General features: G+C 46.7%; 8 protein-coding genes and 1 non-coding gene across 9 annotated transcripts; 2 read left to right on the top strand and 7 right to left on the bottom strand.

The window, feature by feature from the left end:
- Positions 1-2: 2 nt before the first annotated feature.
- On the bottom strand, positions 3-2,418 carry BX661DRAFT_176087 (Sec63 Brl domain-containing protein). Its single transcript, XM_051534260.1, has one exon. It carries the CDS (start codon positions 2,022-2,024, stop codon positions 117-119), a length of 1,908 nt encoding a protein of 635 aa, XP_051395493.1. The 5' UTR covers positions 2,025-2,418; the 3' UTR covers positions 3-116.
- A 1,475-nt stretch (positions 2,419-3,893) lies between these two features.
- Positions 3,894-5,008, top strand: BX661DRAFT_202808 (protein FAM72; the record flags this gene model as incomplete). Its single annotated transcript, XM_051538515.1, has 4 exons — positions 3,894-4,001; positions 4,356-4,414; positions 4,504-4,581; positions 4,706-5,008. The coding sequence occupies 4 exons, from the start codon at positions 3,894-3,896 to the stop codon at positions 4,920-4,922; spliced, it is 462 nt and encodes a 153-aa protein (XP_051395494.1). The 3' UTR covers positions 4,923-5,008.
- Positions 5,009-5,935: 927 nt separating this feature from the next.
- BX661DRAFT_211552 (uncharacterized protein) lies at positions 5,936-6,624 on the bottom strand. Its single transcript, XM_051538726.1, has one exon. The coding sequence runs from the start codon at positions 6,586-6,588 to the stop codon at positions 6,088-6,090; it is 501 nt and encodes a 166-aa protein (XP_051395495.1). The 5' UTR covers positions 6,589-6,624; the 3' UTR covers positions 5,936-6,087.
- A 476-nt stretch (positions 6,625-7,100) lies between these two features.
- Positions 7,101-7,898, bottom strand: BX661DRAFT_211554 (uncharacterized protein; the record flags this gene model as incomplete). The annotated part of the gene is made up of 1 exon (XM_051538727.1): positions 7,101-7,898. A coding segment is annotated over one exon (798 nt), but the record flags the coding sequence as incomplete, so codon positions are not given.
- A 648-nt stretch (positions 7,899-8,546) lies between these two features.
- BX661DRAFT_10822 (uncharacterized protein) lies at positions 8,547-12,836 on the bottom strand. The gene is made up of 2 exons (XM_051532413.1): positions 12,577-12,836; positions 8,547-12,190 (listed from the first exon to the last, which is right to left on the bottom strand). The coding sequence occupies exons 1-2, from the start codon at positions 12,671-12,673 to the stop codon at positions 8,604-8,606; spliced, it is 3,684 nt and encodes a 1,227-aa protein (XP_051395497.1). The 5' UTR covers positions 12,674-12,836; the 3' UTR covers positions 8,547-8,603.
- A 1,272-nt stretch (positions 12,837-14,108) lies between these two features.
- BX661DRAFT_t1 lies at positions 14,109-14,181 on the bottom strand. Its single transcript has one exon. It is a non-coding gene; the product is annotated as a tRNA-Ala (tRNA).
- A 3,793-nt stretch (positions 14,182-17,974) lies between these two features.
- On the top strand, positions 17,975-18,145 carry BX661DRAFT_127812 (uncharacterized protein; the record flags this gene model as incomplete). The annotated part of the gene is made up of 1 exon (XM_051532495.1): positions 17,975-18,145. A coding segment is annotated over one exon (171 nt), but the record flags the coding sequence as incomplete, so codon positions are not given.
- Positions 18,146-21,648: 3,503 nt separating this feature from the next.
- BX661DRAFT_124233 (mitochondrial K+-H+ exchange-related-domain-containing protein) lies at positions 21,649-22,188 on the bottom strand (the record flags this gene model as incomplete). The annotated part of the gene is made up of 1 exon (XM_051532427.1): positions 21,649-22,188. A coding segment is annotated over one exon (540 nt), but the record flags the coding sequence as incomplete, so codon positions are not given.
- Positions 22,189-23,018: 830 nt separating this feature from the next.
- BX661DRAFT_195651 (uncharacterized protein) lies at positions 23,019-23,372 on the bottom strand (the record flags this gene model as incomplete). The annotated part of the gene is made up of 1 exon (XM_051537969.1): positions 23,019-23,372. One exon carries the CDS (start codon positions 23,370-23,372, stop codon positions 23,019-23,021), a length of 354 nt encoding a protein of 117 aa, XP_051395500.1.
- Between the last annotated feature and the right edge of the window lie 474 nt (positions 23,373-23,846).

A 23,846-nucleotide genomic window follows, 5' to 3' on the forward strand; every position in this document is an offset into this window, starting at 1 on the left:
TCAAAGAGATGTAGCAAAATTTAAATTACGTTAGTTGTAAAAATGCTGTGGTGCCAAAAAAAGAAAATGCTGTAAAATTGGAAAAAAAAAATCCCTACACAATATGCGAGCACTCTTTATTCCTCGTCAGAGCTGTCGTTGCCTCCACCACGAGCAACAGCCTGCTGCCCACGCATCTGCGCCATCTGCCCGGCAATCGAGTCTGCCTCGGGCTCAGAAATGTCGTCGTCGACCTGTGGCTCGGCCGGAAGCGAGGACCTGTCGACGACGGTCATCTCGACATCCTGCATGAGATCGCAGCCAATGTACGAGTCTGACTTGATCGACAGCTGGAAGCGGTAGGAGCCGTTCTGGGGCGGGGACTGGAACTGCACGGTGATAACACGCTCGGTGGCCAGGTTGCTGATCAGAATGGGAGGGACAACCAGCTTGCCACTCTGATAGTTGGCAAAGCTCAGCCACCACTGCGAGTCCTTGCGCCCAGCAAAGTACGGGCAGAGCGCCTCGGGGGGCGACTGCTTCACATTGACCTTGGCATGGTCGGCGGTGAACTGCTCGATTGCGGCAGTGTCCTCGTCGGCGATACTCTCGATATCGAGCACCGCAGCATCCTTGCCACGGGGCACAATCTTGCTCTGAGCGTTAGCAACCTTGACCTTGACTATAAGCGTGACAAACGAGTCCTTGGTAATAACCTTGTCGCCGACAACAGTGAGCAGGACACGTGGGAATTCAATTCTAGGGATGGCCTTGGCATACTGCACGGCCTCTTCAAATTGCTTGTCGCTAAGGATACTCAGAGCCTGGCGCTGCTCGGCGGCCGGGAGACGCAGCAGCTGGTTGATACTGTACAGCTTCTTCTCCTTGAAAATCTTGGGCTGGTTCTCCCAGGTGATGCCAGGCAGCTGAATGAGCGGCGCGTCGTGCGAGTACACGCCCTGCACGAGCATCTGCGAGATGTTCATGAGCAGACTGGAGCAGCTGTACCACATGTGCACGGTAGCAATCTGAAGCAAGCCACGGTGAACAAGCAGCAGTGAAGTCCCGACCATCTGCTGCTGCTGGTCAGCCAGATTGGCATCGTCGATCTGCACGCGGAAGAAATGGGCATGCAGCAAGACGTTGGCCTTCCATGCGTCCTGACTGGTAAACTTCTTTGACCTGGAAAACAGCTCAACCGCGTAGCGGCGGCTCACGAGCTGGATCTTCTCGGCAATTGCGTTGAGTGCAGCCTCTTCAGAGTCGCGGTACTTGAGGTTGTCCTCGGAAAACTCGCTGGCGGCTGTCAGCAACTCGACAAGGTTGCGCTGGCTGATGTGCTCGCGGATGTTCTTGAAGAAAATGCCCATGGTCGGGTTGAGGATGCCGTCCTTCTGGTAGCGTGTCGAGTTGTACCACCAGCCGCCGACATAGAAGGGCATTACAAACCCAAACAAGATGCCGTACAGCAGCAGCACAAACGGCGACGCGTGCGCCTCAACAAGGAACTTTGGCAGCGCAATGCCCATCGACTGCGTCTGCATGCCATCGGGGTTGCCGTACTTTTCGTAGTTCTCGCGGGCCTCAGCGTCGGTCAGCGTCTTGTACGCGCGGTTAATCTCAGCCATCATCTCTCCGGCCTTCTCCTTCAGGTTCTGGGTGACCTTGTCGGGATGCCACTTGATCGAGAGCTTGCGGTAGCTTTTTTTGATGACCTCCTCGCTCTCACCGTTGTCGATGCCCAGAATCACGTAGGGATCCCACCTCACAGTCTCCGCGACCTCGGTATTCTTGACTTTGTAGGAAAGCAAGAAAATCAAAAACCAGCCGAGCAGAACCAGCCCAAATTTAATATTTGGCAGGTTCGATTTTGTCTTGAGCTTGCGAGTACGCACTTTGGGGGTCTTCGCCTTTGAATTTATATCCGAGTCCTTTTTGCCCGCAAGCAAGAAAAGCGTGGCCGGTGCCACCAACAAACTGAGCACAGTCAGTGCAAAGTAGAAGAAGGTGACGCCCGACTCGTCGTAGGTGTACTTGGCACCCATTTCAATAATGAAGCGATGAGCCTAAGAGGTTTTTTGCGTTGGTATCGGTATTGGTGTTGGTGTTGATGGGATGGTAAATAAGAGAAGAGACTGCTTCCTGTGAGCGCACAAATGCGGATGCTGGTGCAAATGAAATGAAATGACGGTCACCAATTCGCCGTGTTAATTTCAGTTCTGTTGAAATTGCAGCTGTCCCAGAGTTGCGTGTGTGGTTTAGTGTAGGAATTAAAATATGAGCTGGCGTTGGCAATAGACTCTAAAGTGCCGGGATGAGAAGAATGGCAATTACAAATGAAAAGACAAAAATAATGAAGAGCGCTCGGCAAAGCAAGTGCACCAAAAATGTGCGGTGGCAAGGCAGCGCGCATAGGTGTGTATGTGTTGAGAAGGCAGGCACTCGTTAGCCAAGAATTTACATCTGCAAATGCTGGCCCAAAGCTGTGATGATGCACAAAAGAGGTTTGTTCAGTCAGCGTCTGGCGCTGGAACATGCTCATTGGGTGGTTGCCCAATGAGGCTGGGGAATTTGAAAATTGGGTGATCAAGCCACTGTTGATTTATCACAAATCCAGCCCACTTAGATCAAGGGCCAGGGCTGGGAATGTGCGCAATTCAGAAAACCCAAGAACATTGTTTTTTGTTAGGCTTTCAAGGGATTCGACCCGTATATAAAAAGCCCTGAAAATGTATACGGTTGTGATGGGGCAGCGACGCCTTCAAAGCTAAGCAAAGATCCTATTTAACAAAAAAAAGAGGATGAGTGCAGAATCAAAAATTATGCTTACAAAGACCCTCAGCGACAGCCATCTCTGCGACGCAGCCTGAAAAAGGAGTCCCAAGAATAAAGCTCAAGCCCAAACTCAAGCCCAAGCTCTTTGCTGACATTAATCTCCAGATGGCTGATTAAAAATGTTTATTTTCCACAGAAGTTATCGCTGCCATTTGCTTGTGCATGGGGTTTCTGAAAGGTTTCCACCACAACCGTGTAGCTAGCAGAAACCAACATGTTTCATATGTGCCCAGAGACAAAAATAAAGGCAGGCAAGCGTTGCTGAGAACTTTTTTTTTGCAATAGCCCCATGTGCTACCGTGGCGCTTAAAACTTGGATGCACTTGACTCCTGTTTCCCAGTGGACCTAGACTAAGTATTTCAACCAATGCTGTACACGAACTTGTGTCGGGCGTGGCCAAATGATAGGCACAAGGCATTTAGGCAAAATAAATGCATAAGTGTATTGAGCAAGTTTGACAATGCAAGACACTAAAAAGACACGAAATGGCAAAACCTAGACTTGTATGCTTCGACATCCACTTTTCTTGCTTCAATGCACGCAACCGAGCTTAACATATATATTCTCACATTTTTCATCTTATATTTTTGGCACTCTTTTTGCCCCACTCTTACCCCACTTTCTTTTCCACGCGCGCTTCTTACACTCTTGTGAGCACTTTGACAATAGCACGATCTTATATAAGCAGCGCTGTGTTCCTGTTGACGCTAGTTTTTACCCTTTTTGTATTTTTGGCCTCGTTTTCAATAGTGTTTTGACATTGCTATTAACACAAAAACCTAGCGTTCTTTATTATCTGTTTTTAAGCTGTACGTGAGTGGTAAGTGAACACTTGAGTGGCCTGTTCTATTCTATTTATGCTATTAACTTTAAAATATTATGTATACATTATTTAAACCAGGGACTAACTTTACTGCAATATCGCTTACAAAATGTAGGTTTACATTGAGGAAGAACGACAAACGATTTCAAGCACGCAATCCGGTCAAGAAGTGGATCGCTAACTGCCCACTTAAGCTTCAACATACACACACGCAGACTTCAGCACAGACCATAGACAGGTGTGAATGCAGATACCATGTCAAATACATGTCCGCCCAGTAACACCCAGCAGCCACGCACAAAAAGCGCATGTCGACTGTACTGCCGATACTGCCACAATAACGTCTGCACGCGGGGAATGCGGGTAAGTGAACATGCGTCTCCTTGGAAGGCTATATTTCTCCACGATATCGTGTAAATAATATGAAACATGAGGCCGATCACAACTGAATGGAAATTTGCAGCACGTTTATTTTGTTCCATCTTGCGCATGATGGAACGATCTCTCTTCTGCTTCCTTATTTGCAGAGTTTTTAACTAGCAGCTTTTGTTGCAGTAACTAGAGAAATATGTCATGTTTTAATGCGCACACGCCCAGACACCCGTGCTGGAAAAAGCATTTCTAGAAATAATGTGACTACTTTAATTTTTGCTGCATAATTATTATGTTTCAAACTAATCGAATCAATTTTTATAATTAACTTTACCATATTAATAGGCATTGCTGCTTGCAGACAACCGGATCGAGTTGTTTTCTACAGACATGCCGCCAATGATGTAAGTGGGATTGGCATTAATTTATTACAAACGCAAATTCAACCCATCAGCTAATTTCAGCACACAGTATATATTGCTTTGAGTGTTAGGAGGATTCAGCTCGTAGGCGCAGATTACACCACAAGATCGTGCCGCTGTAAAATTAGAAACGTCGCGTGTCTTGGCTGGTAAGTTTATTATATTGGGTTTATGTATGCAGAAAATATTCTGTTATGTATTAATCAATGTGGACTGTTAATAATATGCTATTATAAATTATATGCACTTTGTTTTTTTCAAACCATATTGTAGTGGGAACGAGATTGGCTATCATATCACTCAGCCCTGCTCCGAGTGCTTGAAAGCGTGCAACAATGGCCACTTTTGGATGTTTTTGACAGAAAGTGTTTATCCTGTTGAGCTCAAAGATCCCAAAAACTGCACTGCTATTGCATGGCTGTGCCACCCCCAAGAGAACGAGTTTGACGAGCTCAGCAAGCTCATCTGCAGGGATGCCATATGTAGATAAAAGAGCATGCGCTGATGTAGTTTTCTTTAAAAGCCCGGTATTTTGACCCAGGCGTTAAGGCTGCAAAATTTTAAAACATTGTGAATAAACAAATTCAATTCAAGTAATTGTAGACTACGCTAACAGAAAATAATGAGGCTACAAGTATCCTGCAAAACGACATTCTTCCCACAGACTGCATAGCAACCTAAAATGTGTTTACAAACAGTGGCAATAGACCACTATGGTTGAAGATATTATCCAGTTTGTTTCTTCTTTTGAAGAGAAGAAGCATGGGAAGATTGATTCTTGCTCATATGCTTGGGCTTTGGCTTGAACAAAGTCTCGGGTGTCGCTGTACACTCGGGCTCACCCAACTCTGACGGTGGATTATTGCGCAAGAGATAGGGAGGATGCTCGCCTTTAAGCAGGGCATTAAGAATGATGCGAAAGTTTAGCACCGCAGCCATGTCACGATTCCACTTCCGCCTGCTTGATGGCACTTTTTCGCCATCCTTGATCTTGGTTCCGTCGGTCCTAAAGGTTTGCAAGCAGTCTTCCACTGTACACTGAAGCAAGCTGTGGCGTAAGATTTGGCGAGGTTTTTCTACTGCTGGAATTGTATTAACGCCTGTTGCGGCTACCTGCTGCTGTTGCTGCTGATCCTGCACCTGCTGCTGCGCGGCCAACTCATTGCACATCCTCTGTCTGATTTTGCGCTCAATTTTGCCCCGCGACCAGCCGCTCAGCCTGGCAATGCGCTTGAGATTATCAGCAGGCTGAAGATTAACGAATTGCTCCCAATTTCGCTCAGCCAGCTCATTCTGCAGCTGCTGCTTAATTTTGTGGGAAATTTTGCGCTTAGACCAGCCCTTTTCCTCCCCTATCCGCCGGATAATATCGGCAGACTCTGGGCGAATAGGCATCCACTGGTTGCGACTCTGCTGCGCACTGTCAGTAATAGCTGCGGCGTCGGTGGCTGCTGCTGCGACAGACGCAGCGGCCGAAGTGGTTGCAGCTACGACGGAATTAAATGCTGCTGCTGCCATTGCGACGTGGTACTTGCGCTTGGGATTCTTCAGACAAGGATCATCAATTTTGTGGAATTTCTCGATCCTGCTCTCACATACCGGGCAAAATGTTGAAGTACAATACTCGTCGATCAAATAGACAGTGAATCCCTGACCTATTGGCATCTCCCGCCGCCCCTTGCCACGAATTGGCTCATGGTGACGGGCCATGCCTGGGTCCAATTACCAAGAATTAGGACCGGATCTGGCTCAAATTTTGCATGTAAAGATTTTGCGAGTTTGACATCGGCGCGCTTTCTGTTGACGAAGGAAAGATAATGGAACTTGCGGTGCAAGGAGTCAGTTGAGCTGCTGCCGGCATGTTTCTGACTCTTGCCAAGGGTCTGTGTGTTGTGGTAGTGCTCTCCCAAAACAAAATCACCTTTCCGGCGCTCAAGGAGGTACTCAGCATATAACTTGCAAGCAAGTGTACTGGAGCCAGGGTGGTTGAGCGCGCGCTCGGTATCCTCAACAGACATATACCAACCATTTGTTTCTGCCTTGGCGAGCTTTGCTGGGTCAAGCTGGAATACCTTTTTTGCGTTTTTGCGGATCCAATGAAACACGCGCTCACGACGCTTATTAGCCTCGGAATATTTGGTGTGGCGGAAAGTCATTCTCTCACCCTTTTTGTAACTGCTTTTATATCCCAGATAATAAAGCATATACCGTCGACTGGTATCAAAGAGAGCTGATCTGTCACCAATATCATGTATGCCATTTTTGGCAAATTATCAATGTACTCGGGAGGAGAACCTTTCTTACTGCAGGGTACACCATTGGCAAGTTTGCCACTATTGCTGGTGCTGGTGCTGTTGTCTTTGTCGCTGTTGTTGTTGTTGTTCTCGTTGTTGTTGTCAGCATCGCCAGAACCTTTCTTAGACCGTAAAATCCTCTCTGCCTTGACCCTCTTCCTCTGTGTGTTGGCGGGCGAGTCTAGTAATACGATAACTGCAGTGCCATCAGTACGAATGACCCCACCAAACCTGTGCGGGTTTTTGTCCTTTCGAGAGTCGAGCAAAAACGGCCAACATGAAATATCATAAAAGAGTGACCAAATTTCTTCTGGTGACTTGCCTTTGAGATCCTTCAGACGCGGAATCTCGGGAAGCTTGATATCTAGGTAAAGCTTCCCATTGTGCAGCGCTTTAAGTCGGCTCTTTGTGATAGGCAGAATACCCCGTGCAAGAATGGTCTTGTCGAGCGTAGTAAAACCCAGTACAATAGACGTCCTCGTCGGAAAGAGGGAAATTGTATTCACAGCCTCGTTGAGCTTTAAAGACCGGAACATCTCAACAGAAGCCCCAAAGTGGTTTACTGGCTTAGCCACAGAATCATACTTGAGTCCATTGTCACTGAAGATGTAGTCCTCAGGGTAGGTGCCAAAGAAGCTCTCAATTAGGCCCGCCACCCTGTCACGGAGAATAGAGTCTGAAGTATGCTTGGAGTTGATCTGCTTGCTGTCTTTGCTGGTCTTAGCACACAGCAGAGCCCACTTCATCCTGCCTGCTGGAATTCTGATCTCCTTGCTAATGCATTGTTGTATTTGTTTTTCGGTATGGCCATCCTCACTCTTAAGAATCTCGTGCCGCTGTTTAGTCCTTTTCTTTACGTCAAGTTCTATGTTGACCATATGTTTCAACTGCCCGCTAAAGCGCTGAGACACATGGGATTTATATGCGGCGAGGATTGTTGTACCCTCATAATTAGCAACAAAGGCCGCACCAATGAGCTGCGGGCACTCAAACTTGATTTCCTTGAGGAACGTGTGCCTGTGCTTGTTGATCAGTTTGCAGTTTGCAGTTTTAAGGTTGTTGCTGCATGGTTTGCTTTGATCTCCGAGGCAAGGGGCGATAAAACTCTCCTTAAAGAATCCTTGATTCAGATGGTCGACGATATTAAAGTCCTCATTATCCAGCTCTTGTAAAAAGATATACTGTGCGAGCTCGTATGTAGCTGTTGCAACACGATGGACAGTGACGACATGCTCACGCAAAACTGGTAGGAATTAGGAACAATGCATTTTGCAAAGGCCGAGGAGGGCCTCTATGTTGATGGGCATACTGAAAAAATAAAAAAATATAGCTGGGTGAATTGATTTGAGTTGATCATTTTTTATTAAAAAAAATAGCTGGTTGCACAGCCAAAATAATTATAATCGACCTTAACTTTTACATTTTTCACCCTGTCCTTTCAAATCTAGTTACCAGAAGTGATTTAAATAGGCAGAGCTGATTATGAAATAATAATGTGAGAACGTTTTGCTATATGAGACACCGGTCAAGCTGTGGTCAAGCGTTCAAGAAACCAGGGATTGAGTAAGCAAACAATAGCTGAGTTTTTTGTAGTGCCTGATTTCCTGCCATTTCCTGCCTGCATCAGCGCTGGCAAAATGGCCCTAAAAATGGGCGGTACAAAGCCAGCAATTTTATATCATTTTCATATTCCAAAAATAAACCGAAAATTTGAAAATTATTCAACGACAAAATCTAGCCATGGAGTGTGCTGCAAATGTTCGTTTTTAAGCAGTGAAACCGTGGGGTTTCACTCCTGCCCCCCCCCCCCCATCTCCCCCTTGTGTAGTTGAAACAATAATTAAAAACAAAGAGAAAAATACTTATGTTAAACAAGATTATGACGATGTAATTTTGTTGCCGTGCGAGACAGAACTCGCCGACATTGTATAGCACCGGTGGCAAAGAACCTTGGCACTAGACTTGTGAATTTTCCTGTCTATTGTCTGCGTCGCGCCGTTGCTGGATGATCCCGGCGACAGCGGCCACCAGACCGGCGAAAACTCGGTCGAGCACTGCGCGCAGGACGGATCGATCGACAGTTTAGACCATGCGACCATCTTGGGCCGCATACATGTAGGCTCCTTCGACGATCCTTGGCCGCTGCTCCGTCTGGAAGACAATGGCGGCGGCGGTGATGAGGACCGAAGCACGGGCGAAACGACCGCCGCCTGCACAACTGAAGAAGTGCCCGTATCCGGCTTGGCCACTGCAATGGGTGCCGCTGCGAAGGACATTAAGTTATCGTTGCGCGCCAACGGGCCCGAGGCAACCTTTGAGGCGACCACCGCGGACATCATCGAGACACCGGTCTGGTCGGCCGCGCTGAGATCGACATCCGATGACGAGATCCTGTTCGCGTGCCTGGCGCACTTGAGCACGACGCTGAGCTTGTGGCCGCCGGCAATAAAGTCGGCCACGCTGCTGTTGAGGATATCCAAGTCTCCGGCACGCCCACCGTCGACCATGCGGCCCGCCAGGGTGATGCGCAGGCCCAACGGAGACAGCTGCTCGCCGCCGCCGCCTCTAATGTCCAGCTGCGCACAGGAAGCGTGGGCTCCCTCCTGGCAGCTTTTCTCGCAGCACTTGATCACCGCCCCCTCCGCGCTGCTGCACGCCGAGCATTTGCGCTCCCACGCACTGCTGGGCACAGCCGAAAAGCCACTGACAATGATGTTACCGTGAATAAACGACAGTTGCAACTCGGGAACGACCAGTGCACAATGGGCGTGCACCCAGTTGTTGCCGCTAGTGCGCCACATCAACGGCCGCGGGCGCTCAGGTGCAGCCAGCAATGCCGGCGCACTCTTGTGGCAGAGCATGCACTCGTAGTTGATCGACACCGTTGGATTTGCAACGTTGGAGCACACGCCGCAGCGCCAGCGCTTGGGGTTGATGCGCGCGCGCGCAGGGTAGCCGGAGCACGCCAGGTGCAGGCAGAGTCCGCAATCCTGGCACATCAGCGCTGTGTGGTCAGTAAAGCGCGTCTTCAGCCTGCACACGTCACATGGAATCAGCGGCCACGACGCAGTTGCACGCGCCTTGGGCTGCACACTGACTGTCTTGGAACGAACGTTACCGTTCCCCTGATCTGCCGCTGACACTGATGCCGCCGCCGATGCCGATGCCGATCCTGATGCTGATGCTGGTGCCGATGCTGGTGCCGCCGCGCCCCGGGCCCCATTGCTGGCCTTCTGCTTCTGCTGGGAATGGTGCTTGCGCGCGTTGATTGAGTCCTGGTCGGGCATCAGCGCGTAGTGATTCCAGTACTCGCGACAGTCAGCGCAAATGATGCGCTGGATGCCGGACGACTTTGCGCCACGCGTGTAGTGCACCGTCATATCGGCGGGAGCCGCGTACCACCGCGATGAGTTCTCCTGCTGGCAGTGTACACAGCGCCGGTTCGGCTTGTCGCCCAGCCCTGAAAGCCGTGGCGAGCTGGCCGGCGTGTTTACGCTGCTCACGCCGGCATCTGAGGCAGTGTCTAGGTGCGCGTTGCTTGTGCCCTCGCCGAGATTCGGCCGCCGCTGGCCCGCGTGGTTGCGGTTGTTGAACTCCTCCTGCAGCCGCCTCCCAACCTTTGTCGGGTGGATCAGATAGTAGCGCAGCACAATCGCGCGTCTGCTGTTCTCGGGCATGACCTCGTGGATGGACTGCAGATTCGAACCATACTCGCGCAGGCCCTCGATGAACTTTGACAGTGCCTCGTTTGTCCACATATCGCCCGCCGCACGCCGCCGGATGTACTCCTCGGGGCATTCGGGGATCGTAATCAGCGCCTCCTCGACGTCGTAGTTGTGCTGCGCCAGCCCGTGCAGCGCGGCGTCCTGGCAATCGAGCAGCGTGAAATCGCGTACAAGTCTAAAGTGCCGCTTCAGGTACGGCAGTATTGAATCCATGTACATGTCGAGCTCTTCATTATCCAGGAACGATGGCTGTCTGAAGAAGAGATGTTCGTCGTGGTTGCCGCGCTCGACCTCAATCTTGTCCCAAGTGGTGTCCATCTGGTCTGCGCTTTTGCCATGCCACCGCCCACCAACGCCAGCGCCACCGCCACCCTCCTTCCCACGATGCGTGTACTGGTTCGTCTGGCCTGCCAGCGGCGTGGTGCTCCCGGTGGACGGCCACGCACTGTTGCTTGCGGCCGTCTCATGCACGCTGGACTGCTGGTTCGCAGGCCCTGTATCGTCGCTGGCCTCATTGCTGCCGCCGAGCATCTGGGCGCGCTTCTTTGTGAGGTACTTGTCGAGCGCGGGGCCGCTGGGAGAGACCATATCCGGGATGAGGGCCTGGTACTTGGGCCCGATGCGGCTAACGGCACGCGGATAGATGCGCTCATCGTCGTTGAGTACGTCCTCGATGTTGGTATTCACGCCAAAGTAGCGGAACGGCCACAGCCCACGGTTCTTGGGCCGCGGAATTGGCGTTGCCGCAGCCTCTGTGCCGCTTTTGCCGTCGCCGTGCGAAAGCTTTAGCCGTTTGCTTCCCGCACGCGACTCGGTATCCGAAGCCGACGCGCCACCGGCCCCCGACAGCAAACGCCGCGAATTTGAAAACTCCTCAGCGAGAGTCGTGCGAGTGGTCCGCTTGCGGTCACCAGTGACATCCGCCGACTCATCAGCATTGCTCGAGGCATTTGCGCGCTGCTCCTGGATGCGCCGCAGACACGCAGCGCACTGCCAGCTGTACCCCTTCGCCGGCTTGCGGCTAATGGGCGGATCCAGGCACTGCATGTGGTAGTGCTTGTCGCAAAGCGAGCACTTGAGTGACTCGCTTATGCTGCACCACTTTGCGCAGACGGTGCACGCGCGCCGCGTGTTGACCAGGTCCGAGATTTTCTGCGACTCAGCAAAGATAAACTCGTACGTGTCAAACAACTTTTGCAGCACGTCCTGCGGTGCGTTGCGGATCTGACTGACCGGGATAATGTCAAAGAGCCGCGAGCTGTATCGGTCAAAGAACTGGTTATAATAGTAGTGGTCGGGCGTGTTTTTCCATACACTGAGGTCGTGGATCTCGGCTGTGTGTCTCACAACGCACTTGCCTTTGATCGCCGAGACGAGGTACAGGTCCGAGTACATTGTGGCAATCACCAGCCGCGTGTCCTTGACCTTTGCCCGCGACACTGGCAGATCTCGCGAGCGCGAAAAGGTTGCGATGCGAGCCCGCAGCTGCGCCGATGCAGCGGAAGTTACTGACGATGTTGACGATGCGGGCGTACCCTCGCGCTTGAACTTGGGTGTGTCACCTGACTGCTGCGTGTCATTGTCCCTGCCCTTTGATGCATCAAACGCGCCTGAGTTTTGACGCCAGCTTGCGGACATCAGGGGCTTTGGCTGCTTTACGCGCGGCACGTACGCAAACTCCATGACCCGCCCAATAGAGAACGGCTCGTCTGACAAGTCATTTTGCAAGTACACGTAATCTACATGTATGTTGAGCACCTTGATGCCAATAATAAGCTTAGTATGAGCGAGGAAATTTTGGACGCGACAGAAATAAAGAAACAAATACAAGACTTTAAACAGGACAAAAGAAAGCATTTGAGCTACGTATTTTTTATGTAGGTACCGCTTGCAAAAGTCGCAAAAGGCAGAGCAAATATTGGTGTGAATAATATACTAGAGGCCAGCAAAATAAGAAGGCAGTGCGGTGGCATGCTTTGCCAACATCGTGTACATATTTCCCAGAAACAATAAAACAAAAATACAAAATCTATCTATCATATTGCACAAAAATAAAAAAATTGCCTATATGAGCCAACAAGTTGCAGTGTCGGAGAGCTTTAACGAAGGCGCATTAATATCTTACCATCTGTGCTGATAACCGTGCCGTCAGTAATAGTTATGCTTTTGGGGGAAACCGGCAACGAGTTGTCTGAATTCGTCTGGGCCAAGTACTTTGACATTGCTCTAAGAAAAATTTTAAGAGCAAAAATAGTATGTATACGCACGCGTGTGCGGCTTTAGGTATTGAAAAGAGAGAAGGTTAAAAAATAGGAAAGAGCTTTTTATTATAGCGTTTGCGAATTCAAAAAAATGAAAAAGAAGGCAGCAGGAACAGCAATAGTAATTATTATTAATATAGATTTTTTTGAAGAGTAAAAAATGGTTTGAAAATTATAGTTAGAAAATAAGGAGAAAAGAGGCAAAATTTTAATGATAAAGAGAGAAAGGGAAAGGAAAAGAAACACAAGTACAATTAAAAGAAGGGGGGCTTGTGTAATATAAAGTTTTCAAAATACTAGCTGAAAAAAGAACGGATATAGATGTATGTTGCTAAATGCTAATATAAAGCTCGTACTAGCATAAATAAATGTGATGTTGGCAAAGTAAAGAAGAGAAAGCAGAAGAAAAAAAAGAAAAAGAGGGGAGGGGAGGGGAAAAGAACTGTTATTCGAGCCGAAAACTTTCCAATCATCAAGTGGAAAAATAGAAAAATGAAAACTTTGAGATGGCCCGCACCTATTAAATTTTGCCAATTATCTCCCCCTTTTTCAACTAACGGGAAAAGATTGAGTACACAGGATTTGTGTATTCGGCCGAAAGCCCTTATTACCAATGTATTCTTTGACACCATGGACTATGTGTTTATATTGGATTCAGTGTATTTAAAAGTATAATAAAATACACCTTTCTCCAAATAAAGGCGCATCAAGCCATCAAATGTTGTGAGAAAGCAAAGAGGGGGGTTCGCACATCTTCCAGGTCACTAAGAAGAGCAAGTCCAAAAATAAAAGCTCGACTTTATCTACTTGTTTGGCAACACACTGGCTATTCGCTTACTAAAACATGGGACTGAGAACGACAGGCGATGCGCGCCTACAGAGCTGCCGACTCTAGAATTTGCAAAGATAAGGAGAAGCTGGGCGTGTATGCGCAAATGACAAGCGCGACAGTAGTTAATATGCACGCATAGCCACCTCTGCTCTACGTTCTTCTGCCCACACTGCTAAAGACTACACACGTATACTCTGTACTCTGCAAACAGGGCCAGCGTAACTCAAGTTCGGCTATTTTTTATATTTCAGCATGTATTTATCTGACCACAAACATCGCCAGCTCGGATATTGTGTACGTATGATAAAAAAAAAGAATATCTCAAAACATTGGCCAAAAGAATGAGAAAAAAAGACAGTAGCGCCAACATGCCACTATCAACTAGCTCAACCTGCCACAGCCATACGCGCATTATATTATTCCAGATAGTTTACAGAAAAAACACGTACTCGTCTCGCAGGCACACGCTTATCGCCAAAACGGTGCGCTGAGCACCACCCCGCCGAACCAACCAAGAAAACCTGTTTTTCCCGCCCACGCCGCAAAAAATGGCAAAAGATAATTTGGAGGACCTGGGTATCGATCCCAGTGCCTCTCGCATGCTAAGCGAGCGCTCTCCCATTTGAGCTAGACCCCCATTGGCTCGTGATTGACCCTTTTTTGAGCTAACCAACTTCCTTCTGAGAGTCTACCTTTTGGTAGCTACATGACCTAACAATTACTGCTTTTTGGTTTTACATTGACTTTTTGGTTGTTTTACTATTTTTTTGGCGTGGTGCTATGCGGGGTGCGAGCTGCCTGTGCCTACAGAAAACAAAATAAACTCAACTGAATGATGTTGTTGTTCCGCTGATATGTACAGCCAAAACACGGATTCTTTTCTGTTATTGTTGTTCTGGTCTTTCTCAGGTGTGCGCTGGTTTTCCATTCTCTCCATAGAAGCAGGTTTTTTGTAATCTCCAATCAATCTAATGATGCCAATATGATATGAACAGCAACTGGTTGGAAAAAAACCTCTGGCATTATTACATTGCATTCTCCAACATTGCACCCGCCCCTTTGAATCACTTGCGCCACTTGTGTCCAATGGTGAAGGGAACAAAAAAACATAAACTTGCCGTCATTTTCACTATTTTCACTATTACTCTACTATATGCTCAATTGAGTGGCGTCTCGATGTGCGCAAAATACAAAAAGCCCATTCATAGACCACAGTTGTTTGAATATCGAGATTTTTTACATCTCAGTAAATTTTCCAAATACAATACAATGATGAGCCTCCCCTCTTTCCCTCTCTCTCTCCCCCCTTTGTACAGGATGTGTTCTCACACGCATTCATATTCTTTTGTTTTTCTGTGCAATATGCAATGTGTCAATATTGCATGTTTATTGGTTGAAACAATAAAGAAAAAGCTAGAATTTTTTTCGTATGACAACTAATATGCAATACACCATTTATCTATTTCCATTTGGAACTCTATCAAGTGTAACCATTGTTCCGTATATGATTTTTTTTGTGTATCATTTTTAGAAAAGGGAATTTTTAGTGTTTAATGTTGAATTATTGTAACATCTTTTTGATTTTGTATTCTCTATTCTCAATACTCATTTTCTTTTATTTGTCTGGATAATTATCGCTATTTGAATGGCGACAAAATAGCAATTGTACAATGCGCCCTTTTTGACTGAATATTAAAGGCAGATCCGCGATTATACTAGTCAGTTATTTCCTCTTACCTTGTTATAGTGTATATCCAACAATGCCCGAGGTATAATATTGTATTTTCATTTATTCAATATTGATGTTTTCATGATGGCCCTCGCAGAAGGACGAGCGTTCAAGTGGCTTCATCCAACCCAATTCAATACAATTCAACTCAATCAAAACAAAACAAAAACAAAAAACAATACTGTACTAATAAACATGCCACGTATAGAAGAAGTGGCAAAAAAGGGAGCAACAAGTTGCAATTGCATATGAGATGTCAATAATTTCAATGATCGATTTTTAGGATACTCAGGATGTATATGGCTTAGCTATATGAACAGTTTCTATACAAAAAACTGGTTTTTTTTCTACAAGTGCTTGGTTGCTTGAATTCTTCCAAAGCATGTAAAATTGGCTCCTTGTAGTTTGGACTAAAGTATCGACCCGAGGTTATCATTTTGTACTCTCGGAATTGTGCCATTATGCAACAAGGGGGGGGAGGAAGGGTGTACAATTGCAATGTACTAAAAAAAATATATAAGCAAGTCCAGCCTTTCTTTTTCAGCTGCTATCTGAGCGCACATCTTGCTTCCCCCCCTCCACCCCTGTCTGTTGCCAACTAAAAAGGAAGTCAAAAAAAGTGATTGGCTCTAAAGTTTGTCTGCGGAATTAACTAAAGAGAAATATATACACTTATTGAAGTGACTATTTCAACACTCTTGTTCCTTGAACAGTCAAGCGCAATCAAAAAAGGGAAAAAGGCCGCATTGATGCAGAAAAAAATCAGGTTGGTTTTTGAGTTCACCAAGCGTGTGCAATCCGTTTTGTTTAATTATTGCCCTTGGAAAATCCTTTTTCATTTTTTCTCCTTGCAAATTTTGTTCACTTAACCACGCGTGGCAAAATAAGATGTTAAAAATAATTTAGAATAACCAAATTGAGAAAGGTTATATTTTGTTTGTTATTTTTTTTGCAAACTTTCTCTATTTGGCACGCTTTGAGAAAGAGACTGAGAGAAATGGATTTCCTCATTTTTGACACACTTGGTTCTAGTTCAAGGCCGGGTCACAAAGTCAAGAAAAAAAAGATGCATGAGAGGGCAAAATGTCAATGTGAAAATATTCCCATCTTCATGCTACCTGCCATTTCTATCGTGCACCACACTCTCTACAAACTGCAATACAAAAAATAAAGGGTACAAGCTAAACGCGCGCACCGCCACTCTGCAAAGGGAACAATATGACAATCGCCTACATTCTTCTCTTGCTATTGCAAAAAACCCTCCCTTTGTCCTTCTGGCATTCATCGTCAATTTTTTATTTTTGCTGTATGCTTCTGCTTAAATATTTAACCAGGGCACAGTAAGCGAGTGGGATAGCCGACGGTAGCCGAGACGAGTACTGTTATGCATGCGCACCACCCATCCACACTTCCAGACCTGTGTCCAAGGACTGCATATCATATACAAGCATGTGTTTACTTTTTTTCTTCTTTTTTGGCCGTTTTATTCAGTGCCCGAGAGAAAAAAAGCAACACCCGCTGCTCCTCCCCCCTTGTCTCTTTTTTATTGCATTTTTTGCAGCTGTCTTTCTGCGGGTACGGGAGCCATGATCAGTGGCCTGGGTTGACAAGATGCAGGAGGAAAAATTGTTGATTGCAACAGAGTAGACGAAAAAAGAGAGAAAAAGGAAAATAAATAAAACAAACATGGGAGAGGGGGAGAGGGGTGTAGACTACACCCCCTTTTGCCAGCCCATTTTGCTCCCTTCCCTTCCCTTCCCTCTTCCCACTCTTTCTTTTACACCCCTTGCCACAGCGTCTTTGTGTTATTTTTAAATGGTGGTTTTTGGTTAGCATCAAAGATAGTACTGGCGGCAGAATTGTATATATATCGCAGCCAACGCCAACCAACTTTTCTTAAAAAAAACTTTTAAAAAGTCCGTTCGAACCTAATTTTCATATCCTTTTTTCCCTGCCCCTGCTTTTTGTCGCAGCACTTGTAATATTTTTCTTTTTTAATCACTTTTCATTTAATAAGCACCAAGCTTACCCGACAAAACCTCCAACACCGCTGAGCCTCTCTCTTTTTTGTTACCTTCAATACTTAAGCTTTTAATATCCAATATTCTACATCACCCTTTTTTCGCAACAATAGTACATAGTCCCACAAAAAAAATCAAATATGATTAATATGCCCGCCACATCTTCCACACGCACACCCTCCGACCTTGGTCTTGGTCTTGCCAGCTATGGCTCAGCGCCCAGTGTGCCGCGCCAAGTTGTCTCTTCGCTTTCGGTCAAAAACGCAAGCGGAAGTTGCGTCAGTATTCTCAACGATGCCAATGAGGACAGCAGCAGCTTGCCCGAGTGCCGGCGGTCCAAGTCCATGCCGGGCCTGTCAATTTGGAAGAACCCTGCCAACGGCGCCCCCTCCTTCTCCAAGTCCCGGGCAACCTCGTCAAACCTGAGCCTGATAACTTCAAGCACATCATCCGGCGCCTCCACGCCCCAGGGTACAGCCTCATCTCTGCCCTCATTGAGCATGCTCGTCACTGCCGCCGGCCTTGCCGCCTCGGAACCCAGCACGCCAATTACACCGAGCTCATACACCCCCAGCTTTACGCACTACCCGATGAGCGCCACCACATACCAGCACAGCCTTGGGAACCAGGGCGCCATCATGGTGCACATGATGACGACCGGAACCAAGACCATGGCCAAACGCAAATACAAATGTGCATTCGATAGCTGCGGAAAGGCATTCACCACCAGTGGGCACTTGGCTCGGCATCAGCGGATCCACACGGGCGAGAAGAACTTTGCCTGCCAGTATCCCGGCTGCAACAGCCGGTTCTCGCGCCAGGACAATATGATGCAGCACTATCGCACCCATATGTCGCCAAAGTCGCGCCGCAATGGGAGCCCGCGTAAGGTTGTGTTTATGGAGTCTGCCGCTGAGCAGCAGGCTTACCATGCACATGTGCACAGCCAAGGCCATGGCCATATGCCTAGCCCAATGTCCGCTGGTCCCGTTCATATCCAGCATCACGCTGTGCACCCATATGCGCGGCCACTGCCTTCGCCTATGAACATGAGCATGAACATGCACCCACAGTATAGCGCCCCAGCTTCACCCGCCGGTGCTTACCACCACCCCAACCACAGCCACAGCCACAGCCACAGCTACAACCACCAGCACCAGCATAGCCACAATCCCCAGCTGGCGGCGGCCAAACAGCCGGTGATGCCCCTGAGCGCTCACTCTGTTGGCCCATCCATGTACTACTAAAAAAGCATCATGGCTGTTTGGTCAAAACACACATTCCCCCCCCCCCCAAATTTTTTTTTTAAAAATAAATGTTATCATTTCCCGGGTTTTTCATTTGGCGACATACATCCAAAAAAGACAAACAATGTAGGCGATGTAAGCAATTGCGTCCATGTTGTTGCGGTCTCCAGCGCGTTTCGCGGGTAATAAAAAACATGCTTTTGGGGTTTGAGTTAATCATTCAGCCGAATGAAAGGGGCTGGTACTCTCAGAAGCAAAGCAAACAAACAGACAAACACAAATCCATTTTTTTACCGTATGGGCAAGGTGATTCGTTTGGAAAAATAAATTGTAGGGAAAAAAGTGGCGGCAAACTGACTCGTTTTTTTGACCACTTTCTTTTTGTGCGCATCGGAGCACCATAATCTCCCGGCTCCGGGCGGGACATGCAGGTGCATCTTGGCACAACCCCCTCTCCGCCCCCGTCCTTCATTTATAGGCTGTTTGGTTATTCTGCCAATTACATTTATTTGGTGCTGCTTGTTTTCTTTTTAAGCAGGTAAATCATAAAATAGAAAAAAGCCCAGAAAAGAAGAAAATAAAACCCGAAAGCGCGAGGGGTCAAGCATATGGAAAAGGAGGCCTGTTGATTAACCATTGGTTGCTCGGGTCTTTTGTTAAAACTGTCAAAGTTGGATAAAATATTTTTTTATGCCGATCTGATTTTATCTTTTCCAAAGGCAAACAAAAACGCCATTTTGCCCTTTGCAAATCACTTCCTTTTTTCACCTTTTGCGTTTGAACCTTGAGGGGGGCCGGATCGGCATCCGCAAATAAAAAATACAAATGCTATTCGCCATTTTGGAAGACCCTCCCCTCCACGCAACTCGGAAAAATGTATGTTTCTTAGAGTCCGCGCACTGCGAAAACCCGGTTCATAATAGTTTTTTTGCTTGTTTTTATTCCTGACTGTGAAGAAGCAAAAAATATATATAGACCGCGCCAAAAAAGGGATGGTGTTTACATTGGTGCGCGGAAAAAGAAACCTAGTACCGCATCAAAAGTTGAAAAGCGTCAAAAAAACCAATATTTGCAAAAATGTCTTTTTTTGTCTGAGAATGTGCTCTCTTTCATTTCCATTTCCATTTTAATCTGCAGATTGTACTTGGTGTCATTTTTACGCGGATATACATGTGTGTGAATGTATAAGAGCTCGAATACAAACTACACATTGGCCATATGTGGGCAGCATATGCAAAATACATGTTGGCTGCAAATCCCAAGATATTTTCAGAATATATACAATTGAAAAATATGTGTGCGCACACATACGATCAAGAAAGGAGGCCAATTGTAAAAAGTCCAAGCACATTGTTGTAATTTAACTTTTTTATTCGGGAAACAATATCTTGTCCGAGCGAAACCGCATGGCAGGCGTCGGCAATTCAACTACCTAATAATCCCCCTGCAATTAATGCATTCAAAAATAAAAGAAACAGGGGAAATATTCGCATCACAAAATGCAGGGCAAAAAATAAAAATAAAAATGCAGTTTGCGGAATTCAAAATAATTCCTTTTTTTGCCAAGACCGAAATCCTTGGCATATGCATGTCAAACTCCAAGACAAAATGTCAATCTCACACGTATCAACGCTGCATAACAAAAAAATGTGCATATACATGTATAAACACCGGTATTGCAGCTGTACTATTCTCATAAACAAGATATTCTTGGTCACCAACCAGCATGACATATCCACTAAAAATGCTCTATATTTTTTTTAAAGGTAGGGAATTCCCCACTTTTTCTCTCGCACGCATATTTTTATGATTTTCCATGGCATATACTTTTATGCAGGCGCCATTGATATCCGGTTTCCTGCTCGCTTCAACTGGCCTAAATGCAAATATCAAAAAAAAGAACCCGCTGCAAAAGAAATTCTATGTGGAACATTTGTTTTCCCTTTTTTCAGAATGATAATCAGACATTTTGCCACAGATGTGTGTTCGGGGGGTCTGCCGATACAATTGTCTCCGCCTAATAGCCATCTATAAAGTTGTGAGGTTGAATTGTTTCAGAATCCGAGATTCAAAAACCCAATTTACATCCAACAGATCGTCCACGTGCGCATGCTTGCTCATAGTCAACCTCGAGCTTAAAACAGGCGCACAATACATTGAATGGTATCAAAATTGGCTGATCACTGTAAACATGATGCTAATTATGCTAAATATACCGAAATTGGGACTACGAAAATAGCTGAGGAGGCTCACATTGTAAAATCGCTGCTGGCATGAAACATCAACATTGATGTTGCATGAATTTGCACTGGTACGTGACTCAGCCCAATTCTAGCATCACCTTTTCGTTTTTTTTGTACGCAGGGTAATGGAGTCTGTAGCGCAGCGGGACAAGCAACTCAGCACTGTCGGTCGTAATGGTGTTCTGGCAGAACTCGTTGAGGACAAACTCAACCTTGCGCACCTTCAAAAGTTACTTGATAAACTTGTCAAGCTTTCCCGACTTTTCTATCGAGAAAGTATGCTAAATCCCTGACTTTCATCACAATCATACATTTGCGTTTCAAAACACACACCCACAGACATATACGGGAACTAAATGCCCAGCCACATTGACCACCCGCCTCCATGTACAGTTTTTTCATTCAATTTTCTTCTATAATATCTTGCAATCACATTTCTGCAGACATAAGGATGTGCGCAATAGATAAATAAGTAAATAACCTCAAGAAAATACTCTAAACACGTTAAAGAAACAAGAGCAGCAGCTGCTACGGCTGCTGAGTTGACTTGATCCGCTGGGCAATAATCTGGTGACGAGCGCGGCGAATGGCAGGCTCAAAAGATGGCAGCATGAAATAGCTGGCCATGTTTGAAATGTCATTATCAGTAACCAACGGCGGGTCCTCCTCCAGCAGATGGCAGTTGCTATCCAACGTTCGGCGGTCAAAATCATCATTGACATGGTCACTGCTGCCAGCCGACAAGCGATCCGGCGAGCGGCGATCCAGCGAATGGTTGACATCTACAGACTCCGAGCTGCCAGCCACAGTGTGCGAATCTGGGGTACCGGACTGCGCAGGCGTCATTGCGCCAGTATACCAGCGGCTCAGCTCAGAATCATGCACTACCTCGTAAGCGCCCGAGTCCAAAAAGTGCAAGAGATGCCGAGCTCCATGACGCGCCTTATAATGCGAGTACACGCGGAACAGGTTGTAGAAAAATGGAAAGTTGGGAATAATAGGCACCAGCGTAAATAACGACGACACAGGCAGCATATAGCAGCAATATTTCATCCATTTGCCGTGGTACGGATCCTGCATGACTGCCAGGGCGCGCAGCTCCTGGAGGATCTCCGACTGGCCAATGATGCTCGGCGCAATAATATCCATTTTTGTCATCAGGGCGCCCTCACTTTTCGTCGGGATCTCTTTGAGAAAGTACTCGCGGAAATCAATCTTGTCCATTAGCGTTTCTCCGTATGCGTATATCTTGCCGCGCCAGCTGTCGCGCGGGTACGTACTCCACTTGCTCCACTTGTCGTGGGCGACAATGGCCCACTTTGTAATTCGTGTGGGCACTGAATTGGTCGGATGGCAGTGCAGCGCCCACCGCGTCCGGGTAATAGGAATGACAAATATGCGCATGGCTTCTAACACGCAAATTTCGTTTTACAGTGTTGTTGGCGGATGCGGTAATGTATTGAAATGCGCCAGTGGTAAAAAAAAGTGAATTCAAAAAATGGAATTTAGCCGTGTCCTTTCCCCCTGTTTTTCTCCCCTCCTGCTTTTCTCTTGAAATAAATAGTGCAATAAAAATGATGAATGAATAAAGAAGCAAAAGAGAAAGGGGAAAAAACACGAAAACCCAGGCTCAAAGAGCGCAAAGTGTATGTGTGTGGAGGTGTAGGTGAAAACAAGTCGAGCCCTTTTTTACTTTCCAGGCTGTGCAGTTTTTTTTGCGCTTCACACTACCAAATATATTCGTCATTCTTTTGATCATCGCTAACATCGTCATAAGCGTCATCAGCCAAGAGAATGCAATTTGCCCATCTCGCCTGGTTTCATTTAAGCATTTTTGTTTTTACACAGAATGCAAGCGAAAATGACTCCAGACAGTAGAGACAATAGGGCCTTGCAACTGAGGCTACACAGCCCAGAAGCGCCGCGTCTCCTCAACCCCCTGCTGTCTCAATCGATGGGGCGGCGGCGAAAATAATTAAAAAAGCAAACATGTCCTGCTCACGCTTTGCTAGCAACAACTCGTCTCATCTTTTGCGCAAAAACAAGCCCTATTTTTAGTTTTTATTTTTGCATCACAATGATGCTTTTATTTATCTGTGGTTTGGAAAAATTAACGTGAAAAAATGGATGCAAAATATCAAATGTCAGTGCGAACGCTAAGCAGCTGAAAAACAACATGAGAAGTGGTGGATTTGAAAAAAAGGAGTGAGGAGTTCACCCTGTTTTCAGCCAGCTTAAAGGCTGTTGCTGGCATTTCCAGTACTGCCGGTGCCGCTACCAACCTTTAGGCGCAGCCAAAGGCGGTAACGATGGCGGGCAACGGCAGCGGCCAATACTGCAATTAGCAGGCCTGAAACCCACCAGTTTTTGAGCAATATAATAATCCGCAATTCCAACTGGCCGACGCCAATTGTTGCCAGAAAAAAGGTCGACAGTACAAAGGCCAGCCCCACGGTCAGTAGGAGTAGCACGGCCAGGCCACCAACAATCTCAGTCCACTTTACAAGGTGTCTGGCCTCCCTCGACGGATGTGCTGTGTACTTTGCGTCTGTTGTCTGTGCAGTTGGGCGCTTGCTTATAGCTGCCATGTCCGGGCAATGTGTTGAGAAACGATGTGTGGGTTTGGGTATAGTGCGCCAGAATAAGAAAAGTGCAAGTCAAAAGCAAGTATTGAATAATAAATGAGAGAAAAAAGTAATGAAGACGTAACAAAAAATTAAAGGAGCAAGTGTGCAAGTCAGCAGCACCCGCTTAACCAAAAGCACCAGACTCGTTCACAAAATAATGCAAAGGCAGACAGGCTAAAAAGAAGAAAAGAAAGTACAGCTACAAAGCAGAAAAAGGTATACTATTCGAATTTTCTCATTATTTTAAAAATTTATAGCGCGGAAAAGTCAGAAATTGCAGTGGGGGCAGCAGAGGCAGATGATGTATGTGAGGAAATACAAAGACAAAGTTATAAAAGCATTCGGTATAGTGGTATATCTCAGCTTACACATCTGCTGGTTGCTCCTTTGCGACATTGTAACTCGATGACGCCGCTTCGGATGTTGCCAACGCAC

Source organism: Kickxella alabastrina (assembly GCF_025024165.1).
Source record: "Kickxella alabastrina strain RSA 675 chromosome Unknown BX661scaffold_1, whole genome shotgun sequence".
NCBI classification, from domain to species: Eukaryota; Fungi; Kickxellomycota; class Kickxellomycetes; order Kickxellales; family Kickxellaceae; genus Kickxella; species Kickxella alabastrina.